The 21,189-nt window shown below is 48.1% G+C and overlaps 2 protein-coding genes across 2 annotated transcripts in view; one reads left to right on the forward strand and one right to left on the reverse strand.

Annotated features, from left to right (window-relative positions):
- Positions 1-21,189, forward strand: part of ttc7a (tetratricopeptide repeat domain 7A) — a 197,803-nt gene that overhangs the window by 63,090 nt on the left and 113,524 nt on the right. The window lies entirely within an intron of this gene.
- On the reverse strand, positions 85-14,841 carry LOC307071119 (mucin-like protein). The gene is made up of 17 exons (XM_079730021.1): positions 14,381-14,841; positions 13,995-14,144; positions 13,218-13,435; positions 12,893-12,968; positions 11,808-12,116; positions 10,641-10,880; positions 10,033-10,185; positions 8,402-8,577; positions 7,956-8,148; positions 5,935-6,054; positions 5,387-5,506; positions 4,920-4,940; positions 4,640-4,707; positions 3,965-4,157; positions 3,397-3,525; positions 2,857-3,031; positions 85-1,011 (listed from the first exon to the last, which is right to left on the reverse strand). Exons 3-17 carry the CDS (start codon positions 13,431-13,433, stop codon positions 849-851), a joined length of 2,352 nt encoding a protein of 783 aa, XP_079586147.1. The 5' UTR covers positions 13,434-13,435; positions 13,995-14,144; positions 14,381-14,841; the 3' UTR covers positions 85-848.

The raw sequence follows: 21,189 nt of genomic DNA on the forward strand, positions 1-21,189 counted from the left end.
ATGGGCAACATCCATACAATTTTGGTTCAGAGACTTTTTTTAAAGATTAGAGAGATTTTAGACATCTTTATTAAAACCCCCAACAAGTTAAATATATAAAATGCAATATGTTTCGATACATTTTAAAATAATGAAATATTTCATTATCCAACCAAATAAATACACAAACTGCCATTTGTATAGGTCTTTACATGTAGGGTATCCACTGCTTCCTTTCTAAACTATAGTTGATGCACCATTTAAAAAAAGAATTCGGGCTAAAGAAAAAGGCGTATCAAGGGTAAATGTCAGAGTCATTTGGAACCTGAAGACCACTGCAGTGGTTTTCTTTTCATCAATGTCTCCCAGCCAAGAGGGCTATTGGTTTTGCTGGGTCAGACCCTATGGAGGAATTGGCAGGCCCCCTCTCTCTGCATTAATGGTCAGGATCTAATAGACTTTCAAAGTCACTCAGGCTTAAATGTTTGTACATTGCGGCATAAATAAGTCATCCGTCTTGTCATTATAAGGCCATTACGGCTCTTAAAATGCCCAATCACCTGTCAGGTGCGCGGGTGAGCGGGGGAGAATGTTTGTGAGCATGCAAATGGCTGTTAATACACGTGAGTGTGCATGCACACGCAAATCTGTTTTTCTAGCTTTTTTTCCGCTGCACTTTGTGTGCATTTGATCACATTACATGTGCTGTGTCTGTTTGTCTTTGTGTTTGTGTGACTGTGTTTGCGCTAGAATGTATGTGTGTGCGCGCGCGCGTGTGTGTGTGTGTGTGTGTGTGTGTGTGTGTGTGTGTGTGTGTGTGTGTGTGTGTGTGTGTGTGTGTGTGTGTGTGTGTGTGTGTGTTTCAGTGTTCAGCTTGCCGACGAATATATATGATTGGTGTGATGGTTGCTCCTGGGTGGGGGCGTGTCCAGGGAGCGGGGGCAGGAGTGGCTGATGTACTGAAGGGAGGGGTCAGAGTAGTTGAAGGGCGGGGGGATGTACTGCAGGTACCCAGGCAGCAAATGGGACGGCCTGCAGAAGAAATCGCAAAGCAGACAGACAAAACAACCAATCAGAGCAGAGATATCAAAAGTGCCACCTGTCACACATGACACAATGCAAATGGCTAGGCGTTGTCCAGGTTATTGTTGGGGGTCTTGTTAGTGATATCGTGTTGTAATGTGCAATGATGACATAGTTAGTTAAAGAGGTTATACAATTCTATTATATTACTTATATAAGCAAGACATTGGACTGTGTATGGATATCATACACAGTATACCTTCTATTAGTATTAGATTAAATATTAGATGAAAAAGATGAGGCGATTTAGTTTTCTTACTTACTTTATTGGACCAATTACGGAAAATCCTTGCTGGTATAGGATGCTTTTAGCACTAACATTAACCTAATTTGGTGCAAGGCAGATCACCAGCATGAGAAATCCACTGGAAAGTGTATTGTGGAGCCAGATCTGTTTTGTATATCTTATTTTGCAGTACAGATATTTTGGATTTCACTGGTAGTATCAGTATCAGTAATATAATAATATAATATCTATATTATATATAGATATATATCTATATATTTATATCTATATATAGAATATATAGAATTCTGCTCTGAAAAAAGTATATATATCATTCATCAATATATTGCTGAATGAGGATCTTTCAGCAATATATTGTTTATATCGCCTGTGGGATTTAAAATGTATCTGCGTGCCCTGGTATCATCCGACATAATCCTAAAACAGCGTCTCTCTGAATTGTTGACTGTGAATGGACAGAAGCGTGCCTCGTCTGGACAATTAAGTCCATCTACAGTAATCACACAACCTAATCCCCCAATCCCACAAAGGGCCATTATACATCCATAGGGATTCTATCCAGTAAACAGAGAGCCTAAGCCTTAATCAAGTAGATCAACCTCCATATACACAGTATATACATGGGCCAAGTACATTGTACAACATACATTGTGGTAATAATGTACATTGTGTGTGAACACACACGCCACAACACTTACTTATACTGTATTAAAGATGAATGAAAGTACATACCATTCAGTTCAGTGTGGTTTCCTCTACTCCTCATCCTAACTACTACCAATATAACTGCTGCTAATAACAATAACAATATTAGAAGATATTAACACTATGACGTTGCGAAGATCCTATGCAATGATAATTCTATAACATTTAATTATACAGTTATTAGGTTGGTGTTCCAAACACCTTTCACCATTTCACTGCACGTCACACAGCCTTAGTCATCCTCTGTCTTCTACAACAAAGTGTTCTGGACTGATACATGGGAACAGTTTTATAACTCGTATGCAGCCCAGTGTTGTCAGTAGGTAGAGCTTTTAGTTTAATATAGTACGAGAGTGGGCAGTCCGTGCGCTGACAGAGGAGAAGCGCAAGGAAAGAAGTGCAGCAGAGTCATACCATAGCCATCTGCGTTCCCCACTACCTGCAGCTACAGACTCCTAGGACCCTCTAGACCGGTGTGTGGCTAACTGTGTATGGATATGTGTCACACACTGATGCATGTGTGTGCATACACACGCCCACATTAGTGCGCCTCTGCGGCAGTGGTCGTATTTGCGCTTTGTTTGTTTTTAAACCTTTAAGTTTTGGACTTCAAACATCCTACTCAGACACCGAATCAATTCTAATGCATGAGTCAACCTCGATTATTGGGATTATGGAATTGTGGTGTGTGAGTGTTGGTGGTAATGCGTGAGTGTGAGTGCGTGCGCGCGCGCGCGCGCGCGTGTGTGTGTGTGTGATTGTACATTTGTGAGTGTGTGTGTTGTGTTTGTGTTTTTGCGTGTGTGTGTGTGTGGCCCCAAGTGCGTGCGTGTCCTACTCACTCTCTGGGGGCGGTCTTTTTGCGGGGGCAGCAGCAGCAGAAGCACAACAGGGCGAGCAGCAGCAGCAGGAAGGGGATGCCAATGCCCAGCACCAGGCCCAGGATGAGGGCTGTGTTGTCCCCCTCCAGGGGCTCCACCACACTGCTCTGGTTCCCTGCTTGAAGAACGTCCTTGCCTGAAACATAACGGTCAATAAAATAGTTAAAGATAAAAGTACCTAAAAATATATATTTAAAAATGCAATGGCGGATTAATTCATGATGTGCTTCCTGCCTGCATGTCCTTGACTGAGCAATGGGCGGTTAGAAAGCATAACCGCCTGTATGTGTAGCATAAATTAATAAACGTCCCAGAATATCAGTATACATTGCATATTAAGAAAAGGCTAACTGAAGCAGGTCTCCGCCATCGTCCCTGTTAAATCGGCAATAGCAATCTGTTCATCAGCTGGGCCACATTCAACGTTCACCATCCTGTCCCTCCCCGGCAGCCCCGTGCTTCCCCGGCCCCGGAGTGCTTCCTAGCAGCGGGGCTCCTTACCCAACACGCAGGCCTGGGACTCGTCCACCTCGGTGGTGCCGTTGCACACGCACCTGTAGCCGCCGTAGGTGTTGGCGCAGAGGGCCGGCCACGCGCACGCCGCCTCCTTGGCCGCGCACTCGTCCAGATCTGTGGGGGGAAGGCGGTGTTAGAAAGAACAAAAAAGAAGAGGAAAAGGTGGCTGAGTGGGCGGGAAAAACAGACACGCACTCTCTCCCTCTCACCCTCTTCCACGATGAAAACCACACCGCATTTGGCGTGCAATTATAGTTTCATTGCACCCTTGTGTGGTATTAAATCTTTTTATAGTGGCTTTGATTGTTTGCTATGTATACACGCACAAACACACGCCATTATAGTTATCAATAAATATGGATTTTCTGGAGTATGTTTTACTGATATATGTCACAGTGTTGTGATGCTGTGGAAATCCTGACACATAGCACACATTGGGTTTTGAACACATTATACTAGGACACTACCTACTGCCGCCTCGAACCCATCTATATTTAGATATACCAGACGTGTGCAGTACATGAGCATGTTGTTGTTGTTGTTGTTGTTTTACCTCCGACCTCGGAAAGGCCGATGCCGTAGAAGCGGCCCACGCGGCCCAGGTATTCCTGGATGTACCATGCGGGTGTGTCGCTGGACACGTTGATGCGGTACTCCCCGGCCCCCGGCCCGGACCCCTGCTGCAGGCCCTTAATGCTGGCATTGTAGAACTTGTTCTGGAAGCCCACCGACAGAATCTCCTCCAACTTTGGGACCCGGTGTTTGGGTTGGTGGGGTGGGGGGGGGGGGGTGAGAGGGACAATGATGCCAATAATATGTTTTGTTTGTGAGTGTGTATTATGTGTGCATTATGTATTATAGTCCTCCAAAGACGTTGCCGTCGCTTAGCAACCGAGTACGCTGGGGTTGATAAGTTACCGAACTACTTGCGGAGTGATACGAAAGACGGCAAAAAATCCACTTTCCTTGACAGTTGTCATTATATGCTTAGCAACAGTGAATTATCAAATATAATTCACTGCCGGAAGTTGTGAGGGGCCTGTGCAAGTGAACGGAGCGTTCCACGGAATTGGGAAGAGCCGAATAAGTGCTGTTAATCACATTGTTTCAGATTTCATATATTGTGCTATGGTTATATATATATGAAAAGGCAGAGGTGAAGTCTGATATCACAGTGTACTATTATAATGACACACCCACTCTCAAAAACACACACACACAAACACACCTGTGTCAGCGCATCCTGTGCGGGATCCTTGGCCATCCAGTCCATGGAGACGTTAAACACATTAAAACCTGCAGGGAGAATACAGAAATGGCCACAACAACCACATAATGACCTCACACTGCCATATAAGGCCTAGGTCCCCATGGTAGCAACACACAGGAAGTCACACTGACACATAACCGAGCCAGAGAGAGAGGCAGAGAGAGAGAGAGAGAGAGAGAGAGAGAGAGCGAGAGAGAGAGAGAGGGGAAAACGGGAGCAGTCATCTGGGATCTCTTACCTGGAGGGTTTGCTGACTCACCTGTGAAGAACAAACAAACAGTTTAGCGCGACACATAGCACGCTAAGGACAAGTTTGTGTACACTCACCTGGGAAAAGAATAACTAACAGCCATAAACAAACCAAATAAAAGCCGGCCTAGTCCTAAAAGTCCTAAAAATAGGCCAATAATGACCAATAATTATTATGCTACTTTCTTCATTAACATTTATAAGCAGATAAAAACACTACAAAACCTAAGATGGATTCCTGCCATTCTGCATGTACGTACATGCAGTAACAGGCAGTATGGAGTCAAATCAAACAACTGTAAACAGGCGCACACATCTACATGCAATGCATGTATTGTAATATCATTCAATAGTTCAAATAAAGGGGGATTCTGTGCTGGACAATTTCATGCAGGACATGCAATGTCCTAATTGTTCTGCCTTGTACATACAGGGGGACATCAGGAAGGTACGTACCACAGCCATCAGCCACCATACTCTTCTGGTACCTACAGGAGCAGTGCACGGAACCAGGCCGGTTCACACACTCAAACTTGGCGTTGGGGCAGGCAGAGGGGTCCTGACACTCGTCGATGTCTGCAACATGTACATGTTTCAATCGACTCTGCCGTCTTCAGGCTAACCGCAGTTACTACATTACTGTCAAATTTGTAGTTCTGACTAAAAATGAACTCCTTGACATCTGTTTTAGACTTCGATTTTGCCTAATGGTATTTAGGGCCATATCACTTATATGCCTATACGCCATTTGCCTAGGCCAGCTAGATATCTGCCCACATTTAAAGTAAAAAAATGTTTTATGTTTATTTGGTGACGTTTGAATCTGTGTAACATCCTATTGTAGAAAACTATCTTTAATTTGTTTCTCTGCTTGGAGAGTCAGCCAGTCATGACAATTGCACTTATCAGTGTTTCACCAGAGACAGAACTGTTGTGCATGAGATTAGCACTTTTAGCACCTCAGTTGCTATTTGTGTCTTTCTGTGGCTCTCTGCTTCTCTCACCTGTGCAATTAAGTCCGTCCCCGGTGTAGCCAGGCTTACACTTGCAAGAGTAGCTGTAGCCCTTGTTGTCGCAGTCTGCCATCTCATGGCATGGAAAAGGGGAGGGAGGCAGGCAAAAGTCTGAGAACCCAGAAGGAGATCAAACACACGCATGTATGTAATTGAGGTGGGTGAACAATGGGTCTGAGAACTTCAGTCGCACAAAACCTGACCTGATCTCTTTGTCCCACCAAGCTTTGACTACAAAACAAAACAATGATTTGATGCATCATATAATACCCAGTGTCATCAGGAGTCACCCATACAATTTGATTAACACAAGATTTATACATACAGTGGGGCAAAAAAGTATTTAGTCAGCCACCAATTGTGCAAGTTCTCCCACTTAAAAAGACGAGAGAGGCCTGTAATTTTCATCATAGGTAAACCTCAGCTATGAGAGACAAAATGAAAAAAAAAAAATCCAGAAAATCACATTGTCTGATTTTTTAAGAATTTATTTGCAAATTATGGTGGAAAATAAGTATTTGGTCACCTACAAACCAGCAAGATTTCTGGCTGTCACAGACCTGTAACTTCTTCTTTAAGAGGCTCCTCTGTCCTCCACTCGTTACCTGTATTAATGGCACCTGTTTGAACTCCTTATCAGTATAAAAGACACCTGTCCACAACCTCAAACAGTCACACTCCAAACTCCACTATGGCCACGACCAAAGAGCTGTCAAAGGACACCAGAAACACAATTGTAGACCTGCACCAGGCTGGGAAGTCTGAATCTGCAATAGGTAAGCAGCTTGGTGTGAAGAAATCAACTGTGGGAGCAATTATTAGGAAATGGAATACATACAAGACCACTGATAATCTCCCTCGATCTAAGGCTCCACGCAAGATCTCACCCTGTGGGGTCAAAATGATCACAAGAACGGTGAACAAAAATCCCAGAACCACACGGGGGGACGTAGTGAATGACCTTCAGAGAGCTGGGACCAAAGTAACAAAGGCTACCATCACTAACACACTACGCCGCCAGGGACTCAATCCTGCAGTGCCAGACGTGTCCCCCTGCTAAAGCCAGTGCATGTCCGGGCCCGTTTGAAGTTTGCTAGAGAGCATTTGGATGATCCAGAACAGGATTGGGAGAATGTCATATGGTCAGATGAAACCAAAATAGAACTTTTTGGTAAAAACTCAACTCGTCGTGTTTGGAGGAGAAAGAATGCTGAGTTGCATCCAAAGAACACCATACCTACAGTGAAGCATGGGGGTGGAAACATCATGCTTTGGGGCTGTTTTTCTGCCAAGGGACCAGGACATCTGATCCGTGTGACGGAAAGAATGAATGGGGCCATGTATCGTGAGATTTTGAGTGAAAACCTCCTTCCATCAGCAAGGGCACTGAAGATGAAACGTGGCTGGGTCTTTCACATGACAATGACCCCAAACGCACCGCCTGGGCAACGAAGGAGTGGCTTCGTAAGAAGCATTGAAAGGTCCTGGAGTGGCCTAGCCAGTCTCCAGGTCTCAACCCCATAGAAAATCTTTGGAGGGAGTTGAAAGTCTGTGTTGCCCAGTGAAGGCCCAAAAACATCACTGCTCTAGAGGAGATCTGCATGGAGGAATGGGCCAAAATACCAACAGCAGTGTGTGAAAACCTTGTAAAGACTTACAGAAAACGTTTGACCTCTGTCATTGCCAACAAAGGGCATGTAACAAAGTATTGAGATGACCTTTTGCTATTGACCAAATACTTATTTTCCACCATAATTTGCAAATAAATTCTTTAAAAATCAGACAATGTGATTTTCTAGATTTTCTTTTTTTCATTTTGTCTCTCATAGCTGAGGTATACCTATGATGAAAAATACAGGCCTCTCTCATCTTTTTAAGTGGGAGAACTTGCACAGTTGGTGGCTGACTAAATACTTTTTTGCCCCGCTGTATGTTATATTACTTTCGAAACCAATGCCCCGAGTTAAGCACTACCAGCCCCCATTTCGTCGATTACTAATCCATCAGCTGACCCTTCTGGAAGCACTTGTAGCCTTGTTTGCCCTGGTAGACGTTGGGCGAGGGACACTCTCCGCAGGTGAAGCTCTCTGGCTCGGCCCCGGGCAGACAATCCACGCCTGGGAAACACGGATCGCCCAGACACGGGTCCCAGACCACCCTGCAGAACTCCCCGCTGAAGCCCTCTGGACATAGACAACCCACCACCTGGTGGGACAGACAGACAGACAGACAGACAGAGAGAGAGGAAGAGAGAAAGTCAGAGAGCGAGAGAAAAAAAGACAGAGAGAGAGAAAAAGGGAGCCAGAGAGAAACAAGAGACAAAGACAGCCCATAGTTTGTGACTTTGGTAGTTATTAGTTTAGTTAGTACTTGGGTTGTTAGATAGACAGTTAGACAGATTTATTTATTGCCATCAGGATTGACAGAAACAGACGGACAAATAGACAGACTCTCGTACCTGGAATTTGCCCTGCAGGTAGTTGTGGATGATGGCGTCGTACTGGCAGGTGCCCCCGTTGAGGCAGTTGCACACCTGGAGGACCGGGGTGAACAGGGAGCTGATGAGCGGGTCGCTGACCTTCACGCTCAGCTCCACGGGTTCGATGCCCAGCGGCAACCAAGTAAGGTACCCACCTGTTGGGACCGAGGGGCCAGGGTTAGAAAAGCACCTCAACTGGTTAGAAAGCGGTGGTACGGTTGTAAGTATTTGAACAGAGAGCCAGCCTCCCTGATGTTCAGGGGGTAACACGTAGCCCATATCGAGGGGCTAAGAGGGTAAGGTTTAGGAGGTTTGTGATGGAAGTCTTTTTGTGATAGCAGGGAGAAGTGCTGTTAGAATTATGATAAAGGTCCATGGATACTAGCAGCAACTGCAGAATGTAGAAAGGAATAGGTGTCGTTGTGTTGTTGTAACGTCCTCATGCAAAGCCAGGACAGAAGTTCATCAGTCGCTTTAGTTTCTAATTTCTATTTTATTAATTATGTGCTTGAAATATTATAAAGTAAAAACACATTGAACACATTTTCATTTTCATGGCTGAAAGTTCTTTGTACAGGGACATGTTTCAATACATGAAAGACATCTAGACCGTCTACGTGAGCTTTGTGTGTGTGTGTGTGTGTGGTTGTCTGTGTGTCTGTGTACATGCAAATGTGTGTTTGCACTATGTGTATTGGTTTCTCACATGTCCCATCTGGTGTACAATTCTGTTTGTTTCAGATCTGACATCTGTTGTCACCGTGGTAGTGATAGAAGACTGTATTGTTAGCAAATCTCATCCATGCCATCCGTCCGTCCATCCATCCACACACACACTCATCCACCCAACCATCCATCCATCCATCCATCCATCCATCCATCCACTACTTAGGCTCATTACGGGCGGTAGGCAAGGGGGCAGCTTGTATTTGACCCCAGCGTGCGGCAGGGTCACACAGGCACAGCCCCCTGAGGCCTCCGGGACACACAGGGACAGAGCGAGCCGCGTCCCTGCAGAGAGCCCGGAGCCCGGCTGGGACTAACACCCCGGTCTCCTGGCCGGACACGGTGACACCTTCTCCCCACACAAGGCCTGTGGGCCGTCCTGTGCGCTGCATGCAACCATTAAAGCAGCGCTAAGACCTTTAGGGTGAGCATATTGAAACACAACATCTTCCTAGGCTGGCATTTGTGCAGCAAATAGCAAATCAATGTGTTTGCATTATATATTGGATGCCCTTCTGCCTGCATGCTAGTTTCCATTGGCGGCATCAGAGCCCTTCCCGGCAGGAATGTAATTATATATATATATATATATATATATATATATATATATATATATATATGTGTGTGTAATAGTTCATGCAGTGAGGCATTCCAAATGGAAAGAAAGAGACAGTGGCAAGAATATATGGATATTATGGTGCTACTTACATCTAAAAATATATATATTATACTTTAAAATATAGCCTATGGATACGGTGTATGTGTGTGTATGTCTGATACATACATGTTCTTTTGATGTATAGGATCATGTGTATGTGCGTGTTTCTATGTGTGTTTTACTGTGGGTTTGTATGTGTGTGTGTGTGTGTGTGTGTGTGCCTCACTGCTGTTGATGGAGGGCATTCGTGGTCTAGGGGAGAGCAGGGAGAAGGTGATGGGGTCTCGGTTGGCGTCGATGGCGAGGAGCTGGACGCCCATCCTGGAGTCGACCTTGCCGCGGATCACCATAGGCTCCGCTACTATTGGGGGCATGTTGCCTAGGAGAAAGGACGCAGCCAATGAGTCAGCCTTTTTCTATCTGACGTCCATCTTGGATCAATTCACTTTAAGTGATCCACTGTGGCTGGGAACATTTATTTGACCCTTGTTGAAGTAGAAATACAAAGGAACATGATAAGCATCAAGCTTCAATTGCATATTGCATCTGCCTTTTTGTCCAAAACAAATCAAAAAGAGATACTTGCATACACTACACTAATAGAAGAGCATTAAACCATCCTCAACTCTGTTGACTCCCAGCACAGCACAATTTCAAAATGCCAGCCAGCGGGATATTTGCATGGCCCTCTCATCCCAGTATATTTTGCATTTGTTTGCGTGACACAACGCTCCATTCACTCTCCAACAGGCACCCCACTGGATCGCCGTTCAAAAGAACACAACCAGCACACCCAGCACAACAACAGCGGTCTCAAGCCCGGCGGGCGTTTACCGAAGAGCGCGGTGAGGTAGCGGTAGCGGGCCTGGGCCTCCAGGCTCTGCAGGCCCAGGGCGGGGCTGCCCGTGGCCAGAGTGTCGTGGACACACTCGGGGCTGCCGTGGCACGCCCTCTGGAGCTGGGCCAGGTCCCCCGGGCTCACGGCCGCCAGCAGCTCCTGGGGGGACGGGGCGTGGAGGGGCACCAGCGGGGGTAGGGCGGAGGACAGCAGGGTCTCCGGGATGGGGACCTCCCCTACGTTCAGAACAAGAGGGAGGGGGAGAGAGAGAGAGAGAGAGAGAGAGAGAGAGAGAGAGAGAGAGAGAGAGAGAGACAGAGAGACAGAGAGAGAGAGAGAGAGAGACAGAGAGAGAGAGAGAGAGGGAGAGAGAGAGAGAGAGAGGGGGGGGGGAGCGAGAGAGAGGGAGAGAGAGAGAGAGAGAGAGAGCGAGAGAGAGAGAGAGAGAAACAGACACAGAGATGGAGACAGAGAGAGACAGACAGATAGAGAGACAGAGAGAGAGAAAAGGGAGCCAGAAGCAGAAACAAGACACAAAGACAGCCCATAGTTCGTTACTTTGGTAGTTATAAGTTTAGTTTGTAGTTAGTCCAGAACAAGAGGGAGGGAAGCGCTTTAGTAGGGCGTGATGGAATAGACAGGGCTATGGGCCGGTGTGAGTGTACGCCTGTGTGTCTGTGGGTGTGCTACGTCGGTAAACTAAGAATACACTATCATTTTGAAGGGTTTTTTTTTTTGCCTTAACAGAACTGGACAAAGAGGAGAGATGGTTGAGAAGAAAAGCCATGGAAGCATGGGGCCGCAGGTGGGAATCAAACCCGGGGCCCTATGATGTGTATCGCCCACGTTGTCGGCGCACTTAAAATTTATAATTTACATTGTTTATACCGTCTGTTTGGTTTGCCCTGTTTGTCTTGTCTTATCCTTACTTTAGCACTTAGATGGCATTTTACGTCCATGTCTATTTTTGTTTGCATCAATACTTGTATTGTATTGTATTTTTATCCTGTGTTCTTCCACCGCCGCAGGGCTGTTGCAACAAGCCAATGTCTCCTACGGGGGATTAACAGAGTTGTATCGGATCTAATCTAATCCAGCACGGAGCCCTTGTGTAAACACTAAAGCTGCACAAGGCCACCCCCAGCAGGCCACCCAATACTCACAGGACATGCCGAAGGTGTGCAGGCCGCCCTCTGGCCGGGGGTCGGGGCTGGCTTGGGGGAGGACCCTGCCGTTGGACATCAACAGGTCGTCCGCGCGGGTGGAGCTCCAGAGGCCCAGCAGGCCCACGGTGCGGTTGTAGAAGGCCTGGGGCACCTCCACCATGGCGCCCAGCTGACAGCCGCCCCCCCCGCCGCCATCGCCGCCGACTCGCCAGGCCCTGGCGTGGAGACCCCCGGCGTACACGGCGGCGCAGCGGCTCAGAGACACGCAGCGCACAATGAAGCCCCACGCGCTCCTGTGGACCACGCCTGGGGAGAGTTAAAAGGACTGTGTGTGTGTATATATATATATTTATATATAATGCTCTTCAGAGCAGCAGACACTCTTTTGATAATGGCCTCACATTCACCCATTCACACACACATTCGCACACCGACGGATATGTCAGCCATGCGAGGCGACGCAGGGGTCCGGAGCAGTAAGGGTCAGGTGCCTTGCTCACCCCTCAACACTCGGCTCGGAGGAGCCGTGGATCAGAACCGGCAACCATCCGGTGGCCAGACTACCTGCTACCCCCATGAGCCTGCCCATGTGTGTTTGTATGCTGGTTCAAGGCGTATGAAACGCAGTGGATGAGTGGTCCTTACAAGCTGTGTTGTTTTGCCAACAATAATTATTTGAGATAAAACAGAACAGCGTTTGTTTCCCTCAGATATCTGAAATGCTGCCTGACTGCGTCACGGGGGGGTCAGCGTGTCTCGTATGTGCGTATGTGTGACCTCTCTCTGTGGTCAGAGTGAGGAGGCCTCATCAGCACGCCTCGGGTCAAAGGTCACCGCTCACGACACACTGATCGGGCACTCAAGAATCGGTGCAGCAACCTCAACAGGATGACTGAAAGTTTCTTACTTCCAATATTTTTTCTCACATACGAAGCATGTCTTTTAAGTTTGCACGGTAACAAAACATGTGCAATATAGCACGTGTGTTATTCTGTTCTCTTCTGTTATTTTCAGTTCTTTTGCACATAATGCTCAACATTTCCTTTGACCTTTGGAAGGGGGTCCAAGTAATTGTATTTTACCTATGGTGACTGGAACACTCACACCACCAACTAACAACTCCAGTCCGTCGCCTTGGTTTGCACACTTCCACTCCACCTGGGCAGATTTCACATGGATACATCAGTAACAGGAATTAAAGTCCCTCAATCATAAAAACATGTTGACTGTCTCATGACCTGCATGGGAAGGTGCATACGTGTTGAAAAAAAAAACAATTGAGTATTTGACTCAATTTTTATTACAAATTGTATCACATTGCATTGATGCAAAATGTATGTGTGAAACACACACATACACACACGCACACACACACACACACACACACACACGCACACAGAGGCTTACCTTGCCAATGCCCTGGTGGTAGGCGGCCATCCTCACCAACACCGGAGCCTCGGCGGGCCTTCCCCCGCTCTGCTGCAGCCTGCCCATCTCCCCCTGCAGGGTGAACCTGTTTGAACCCAACGCTGAGGACAGCCTCAGCAGCACAAACACCCCCAGGGCCCGGAAGGAGTAACGCAACCCATCAAAGGTGATGAAATGCAGGCTGCCGTATACCATCGCTGGGCATGGGGGAGAAACGCTCAACTTCAGATCGGTAGAATACTTTGGGTTATAGAGATGGTTTACTTTGTTAAATCGGGTGCGCATGGACGAGTTGTCATTCTTTTTTCTTTAGTTTTGTGGTTCAATTGTTTTGCATTCACCATGGATGATGGTATGATAGCACCCTTTTGAAAGTGCAGGAAAACCCACACTGAAGTGGTTATACTGTGTGTAGTATACATTAAGAATGACGCTGTACAGATGGCCTACTGTATAGATATCAACTGAAAATATCGCTTTAGCTTGTGAACCAGAGTGGTTTGTTGTAATAACCAGTGTTTTCCACTAGGTGGTGATGTCTCTTAGGTTTGATTTGTACAGGACTAAGCAATGATTACTGCCAAGCTGTAAAATGCTTTGCACTTTTGCACTTACAGACGGTTGCTGACAACAAAGCATTCCGTTAACTGTTAATAATGTTTAATCCACCACACTCTTCAATTGATTACTTGCCTTTCCGTGCCCTTAACTAATATTTATGGGTATGTATGATGCTGTTGTGATGTAATCACTCACCAACACCCTGTGTTGACTTCTTGGCCAGAGTACTCTGTTCAGGGCTGACCCAGCCGTAACCCTGGCAACGGTCTAGGGGCCTCTTGGTGAGGTAAAGATGGCACAGAGGAGACTCAACGCAGCACCACTGGAAGGGCAAGAGATCCTCATCTAGAGAGAAATTCAGTGACACACACACACACACACGCGCGCGCGCACACACACACCAGATTGACCCAGGTGGAACGGAAAGGGGCTGAATTAAAGCTATTCACTTGTATATGTTCCTAAATTGGAAAGCACTACATCCGATTTGAAAGCACTACATCCCATTTGAAAGCACGACATTCTGCCAGTGCTATAGCTGTCTGTAACGGATCACCCACACACCCAACCCATCCTCCTACCGATGTGTCTGTGCGTGTCGTCCGTGGAGAAGTAGCGCTCGCTGTAGCCCCCCTGCAGCTCCCCTTGGGGGTCATACACACACGTCTTCCCGGAGCCCCAGCGGTTAGGGAGCGCCGACAGGAAGACGTGCCCGCTGCCGCTGCCCCACCGCTGGTCCCTCAGCGCCCGGACCTGCGGCAGGCGGGGGCGGGCCACCTGGGGCAGGAAGGCCAAGTCCTCCGCGGCCTGGGCGCGCGTGCACGGGCAAGCCGGCACCTCCGACGCCCACTCGGCAGGCGCGGGCTCGCTCTGGGCCCAGGTCTGGCAGCGCAGCCGCGGGTCCACCTCCGCCCCCTCCCCCGCCTCCTCCTGCGGGTCGGGGCCGCTCAGGTCCCACAGCAGCTGCCCCGGGAGACCCCCGGGGCCCACCGTGTGCTGGGGACGGTACCGCCCGCCGGGTTCGTAAGGCCCCGCTGGTGGCGGGGCGGTAGTGATGGACGTGAAGGCGGCGGTGGCGGTGGGGTTGATAGAGGAGGTGGGGTCGGCGGTGGGGTCGGCGGTGGGGTCGGCGGCGGCGGCGGCGGCGGCGGCTGGGCGGTTGTGGTTGTGGTAGTGGGTTCCTCCGTCCGTGTAGCCGATGAGCGCGTCCTGGTGGATGCGCTGGCCAGGGCCCCAGCGCATGGCGCCGTAGTGCAGGAGGGCGAAGGTGCGCACACCGTCCGTGGTCAGGATGCACTGGAAGGTGTTGGTCTGAGGATGAGGAGGACGGACCAGAGGAGGAGACTCGAGGTGAGTTACCTTGATTCTCCTCTGAAAATGTTGTTTTCAGTGTTTTTCAGATCAAATCTAGGGAAAACCCATGGGATCTGATGTGCTAGGTGGCATATGAAGGTAAAGTCATGCGATTAACTAAATTATTTAAAATGTTTTTCTTGTATGTTTGTCAATTATGGCACCCATTGCACTCCAAACTCCACTCTGTGTTCCTTCTCAAGATTTCTTCCTTGCTTATTAAGGGGGTTCTTTCCTGTTTATTTGTCAAACGGAGAGAGCTTTTCAAAACATTATAATGGTTTTCAAGCGACCTTATGTTATTTGTCCCCTTTTAAACAAATGTGTGCTCAGTCCATTTGGAATTAAGGATTTCCACCTACTTTGTTGACATGTTTTTTTACCCAGGAAAAGAACGACGTGTTAGTACAACAGTTTTCCGGCGTCTTTTTTTTCTGCCTACCCAAGGATTGCTATTTGGTTCTGCAGATTTCTCTCTTACTGTTTCCATTATTGGGAAATTGCCCTCAGTTTATGGTTTCACTATAAACTGTGTTTTCTTTCTCAAGAAACCTTTCTCAATCGGCGTTCTTGTCTGTACTTGTGTTCTTATGTAATGTGTTATTGTGAAATCCTGTTGGCTTTTAAAACAGCATTAGTCTTTGTCATAACCATTTCAATTCATATGTGCAAATCCCACATTGGTATGCATTTCTTGCCTTGCATTAAACCCTTCCTTTCGTAGGTTTGTGGACGAAACCAGTGTCATATATTTGTGGATGGTGTAACATACTGGCCTCCAGAAATAAGGAGGGCAGCTTAAAAGACCAAGTGTCTCACATGACATTTGGACTGCAACTGTATTTATTAAATTAACACAACCCGCTGTGTCCACCACGGCCTCTGACCTCTGACAGGTTGACCTTCTGGTAGGAGATGGCCATCACACTGTCCCAGGTGATCTTGAGGATCCAGGCGGGGGTGAAGGAGGGTCGGTCCCTCTGCCCCTCGAACTCTGTCACGGCCCGCGCCGTGCGGTTAAACACGATCTGAGAGTAGATGTCCGACATATCCAGCGAGCTGTATTCCTATCGGTGTGGGGGAGGTAAGTGTGCAGAGGGTGAACAAAGAGAGGCAGAGAGAGGTAGAGAGAAATGTGGTCTTAGGTCAAGGAGCTTCACAGGCCTTTGAGGAAGGAAAAGGTAAGGTGATCAGGTGAGATAATTTTCACATTGGCACATTATTTTATTCGCTCTTGCTTTTTCCTTAATCAATTTTAACATCTAGTAAAGTCAAACGTATTTGTTCTGCACTCACTGGCTCTGCTAAGGATCTGAACACAGAGGTAAAATGCATCTTTCCACACCATGCCATTTGTTTGGCTTCAGTAATAATGTGACCAGTAATTAAAGAACTAATGAACTGATCATTAAAACACAAACATGTGTTTCAACCCGATGAATGTAGAGCCAACAAGCTCTGATATTAAAGTTAGTTGATATTATTCTGCATTGCATTTGCTTACACAGCTGTCGATTAATGGCCATTCGGGTTCCTTTACTGATAGCTTTTTACACATTGGTGCATTGTCAATTAAATAAATTGTATTTGTACAGCCCTTAATCACAGTTCAAGTCTCAAAGGGCTTAACAGGCCATATATTTATGACACACATACAAGCAAAAAATTGCAATCATTTAGTTATTCTAAAAAAATAATAAATAATGAAATAGTGTCTATGGTGATGGGGTGCTTGCCGGTGTCCAAAACACTGCAAAACACTACTTTGTGATAACGCCTGACTGTAAGTCCAACGCTGAATAAGACTCACACACCTAGGGCTGCACAGGGCTCCACTGCCATGTTAGGAAGATGACCCTCCCTCATCTGTACTTCAACACAAGCCCTCTTTGTTATTTCATAAAAGACTCTATACCTTAGTTCCACTCACACACATATGGATAACATAAACAGAAACACAATATTGTCATACGTCATCATCTCGTGACCTCCCTGCTCATCATGTCTCGCACGACAATACTCCTCCTGTCAGATTTCCACAGAGTCCTACAGAATGCTTCACTGAATTGACCGAAGGTACAGGCTACGGATAAGCTCAATAATTGCTGATCCTGTTATTTTATTTGCATCTTCTGGAATCCGGATACTTCAACACTTTACCTGTCAGACACATCTAACAGAAATACAGACACACACGCAGACATATCCTCCTCTTGCATGTTGTTGTTCTTTGGATTCATACTGGCTCCTTGAGGCTCCTTGGAAGCCATCATGGGATTCTGCTTGCTCACCTTGTAGAGCAGACGCCCCTGCCCGAGCGTGAGGTCAGCATCGTCCCAGAACACCGCCAACAGGGCCAGGCCCTCGTTTCCACGGAAACCCGGGGGAAAAGGGACAGGTAGCAGGCGCTGTTCATTCTGGGAGACTGACTGGAACTGGACAAGGCCGTTGTCTGAAAACTAGTGCATGTCAAGAGGAAGACAGAGTGTGAGAGAGAAGAGAGAGAGAAACAGACAGACAGAGAGAAACAGTCAGATATAGAGAGAGAAACAGACAGAGAACGACAGAGAATGGGCCCAATAAGGAAACAGTACACTGTTGTTTGAGGTTGTCAGCATCAGTTCTTACTGCTGTTAAGGATATGACACCCCGATATAGTAATTATTGAACAGTACACAGACAGGAACCTTCTGTAATATACTGATATTATATCAATAATATAGCCCCTTTTGCCACCATGTTCCCTTCCAGCCAGCCACCTTTAATGGTCAAAGGACAATGAAACACCCAGTGCACATTGCCATTCAATTGTTGTTGTAAGCGTCTACATTATCTATGTTACTGTTTGTTGAATAGTATTTTATACTTACAAAAACCCTGTTGTACAGTTTTCCCATGAAGGGAAGGCCCAGGGGGGGAATGATGAAGGGGGAGTTCCCGTCTTCTGAGCTGACCTCCACATGGTCGTCTCCAACCTCAGATCCAAACGGGAACAGCTCGCTCTCTGTGGGGGATTGTGGCAACTTAAGTTAAACAGTCTCTGGTTCCCATGGAAAGGCAACAAACATATTTGTATCCAAGGTAACCGCAGAAGAAGTTAATCAATACAATAAGGTTTGATTAGACAGGGATGAGTCATGTAAATGTTTGCCCAAAAAACAATTTGGGAGGCCCAAGATTAAGTGACGAGTTGTGTTCACAGTGAAGCTAGCAGGTAAGTGAAGTCGACGCCAGGAAATTTAGCCCACCCTCCAGAGCCATGTGTCCACACTCTGTGTCGTTTGAGGGGCACGAGCACCGGAAAGACCCCGGCAGGTTGGTGCACAGAGCTGTGCCAGAGCAGGCGGCGGGCCTTGTGCACTCGTCCTGATCCAGACACCCTCGCCTCCCATTGACCATGTCCGCTGTGGGGTCCCAGCCCCGTTTGCACTGACAGTCAAACCCCCCGACGAGGTTGGAGCAGGTCGCTCCAGGTTGACACGGCCCGTTCGTCTGCAGGCACTCGTCCAGGTCTATGCACAACGTCCCCAGAGCCGCGAAGCCTGGTTCGCACTGGCACCTGAAGGAGCCCAGCGTGTTGCGGCAGCGGGCCATTGAGTGGCACGGCCGGCTCAGGGCCACACATTCATCCACATCTTCACACCAGGTACCGTTGCCCCTGTGGCCAAGCAGGCAGTGGCACGAGAAGGAGCCTTCTGTGTTCCAGCAGCGTGCCCAGGGATGACAGGGATGTGCACTTCCACATTCATCAGCATCAACGCAGGCTCCCTTCTCCTCACGGTAGCCCACTCTGCAAGAGCAGACGTACCTTCCGGGCAGGTTGGCGCATGCCTGATCCGGACGACAGGCACTGTGGTTGGCACACTCATCTATGTCTTCACAGCCATGGAGCATAAACACGGTGGACCCGTTCTCAGAGCTGTTGGAGGAAAGATACGAGAGTGACTCCGGCAAGAACCCTTCATCGCACAGACACAGAAACGATCCTTCAACGTTCTGACACGTGGAGTACTGAGGGCAGGGTTCACCCTCACACTCGTTGATATCCTGACACTCAGTCCGGGGGGTCCAGTGGGTCTCACTGTTCAAGGTGGAGCCCTTGGTTGAGGGGGTTACATTGATCAAGATGGTCTCATTGGTCCTTATGGTGCTATTGATCCAGCTGGTGCTATTGGTCAAGATGAGAGTGAACCCTTCATCACAAAGGCAGGCGTAGGACCCGGGGGCGTTGACGCACGTGGCGAAGGGCTGGCAGTCTACGGAGGGGCCGAGGAGATCTGAACATTCATCCACATCCACACACTCTGTCTCGTTGTTCCAGTAGCCTTTTGTGCATTCGCAATAGTATGAGCCGAGGGTGTTCATGCACACGCCATTAGCACAGGGCCGAGCCTGATCCGTCGTGTTGCATTCGTTGACATCCACGCACAGGTGGTCAATGGCTGAGAATCCAGAGTTGCAGGTGCACAGGAAGTCCCCGTCTGTGTTGTTGCACGTGCTGTACTCGGGGCAAGTGGAGTTGCCCAGGCACTCGTCGATATCCATGCACCATGCGCCCGTGCCGTTCCCATGGTAACCAGGCCAGCAATCGCAGAAAAAAGACCCCACAGTGTTGAAGCAGTCGGACACATGGGGGCAGTCATCCAGGTCGAGAGAGCACTCGTCCACGTCCAAACACAGAGAGTCGTTGACGAGGGAGAAGCCTGGCACACAGGGGCAGTGGTATCCCCCATCTACGTTATGGCAGGTGCTGTTGTATGGGCAACTGAAGTTGCCACTGGCACACTCGTCCATATCCTGACAAAGCTTTCCAGCTCTGCGGTAGCCGTCCCAGCACTCGCAGACGTAGGAGCCGTTGCTGTTGATGCAGGTGGAAGACGGTGGACAGGCGTCCCATGGGCTCTCAGCCAATCCCTTGTCACACTCGTCCACGTCCCGACAGTCGGTCCCGTCGCCAGAGTAGCCTTCGCGGCAGCGGCAGTAGAAGGAGCTCTGGTCAGCGTAGCACCTGGCGTTCAAGTGGCATGATCGGCTGGCGTTCAGACATTCGTCGAGGCTCACACACGTGCCCTGCTCGTACGCCAGCCCCAGGACACAGGTGCACGTGTAGGCACCCAGGGTGTTGTGGCACGTCATGTTACTGTCGCACACACTAACACCAGACCGGCATTCATCCGTGTCTACACAGTCGAAGCCGTCTCCGTGGTAACCATCTTGGCACCGGCAGCGGTAGGACCCGTCCGTGTTGCCACAGACGCCGTGGACACTGCAGTTGTTGGGCAGCGTGGCATTCTGGGAGCACTCGTCCACATCGCGGCACTCAAAGCCAGAGCCTTCAGTGCCGGGCTGGCAGGTGCAGCGGAAGGAACCGGGTGTGTTAGCGCAGCTGGCGGCGGGATGGCAGCCCCCGGTGTCCCCTTGGCACTCATCCACGTCTATAAGTCACCCAAAATGGGATAGGGTCAGGGAAGCAGTCCCAATGAGTGTGCTCAGAAGATAATTGTAAATACAGGTATCTATTTATTAATTTAGATTTTACTTTAGTTTTTATTGAAAGTGTGTTACAGTTAATTCACATACACAAGTTGAAATCGAAACAACACAAGAATAACCACGGATGTTTGAAGGATGTTTGTAATTGGGGGTATGGTGGGCAGTGTTTATGCATGTGTAGGGTGTTAGTAGTGTGGGTAAGTACCCAAGCAGGTGATTCCGTCGCCGGCGAAGCCACTGAGGCAGCGGCACAGATGGCTTCCAATGGTGTTCTCACAACTGGAAAATTCACTACAGCGATGAACCTGGGACTCACACTCGTTCACGTCTATGTAGAGAAAAAGGGGTTGGAGAACAGCGTGAGTTGGGAAGGGAGAGAGAGGAGAAAGCAAGAGGGAGCAAAATAATAGTCATTGTCAAATCATTTAACATGTATTGAATATGTTGAAACATTTAGCCGTCCAAAGCAACACTCCAGGGATCGAACTAGGATCATTCTGGTAACAAGTCAACCCGTTTTACCTCCTGAGCTACTGCCAAGCGT

Source organism: Pollachius pollachius, assembly GCF_949987615.1.
Source record: "Pollachius pollachius genome assembly, chromosome: 2".
Lineage (NCBI taxonomy): Eukaryota > Metazoa > Chordata > Actinopteri > Gadiformes > Gadidae > Pollachius > Pollachius pollachius.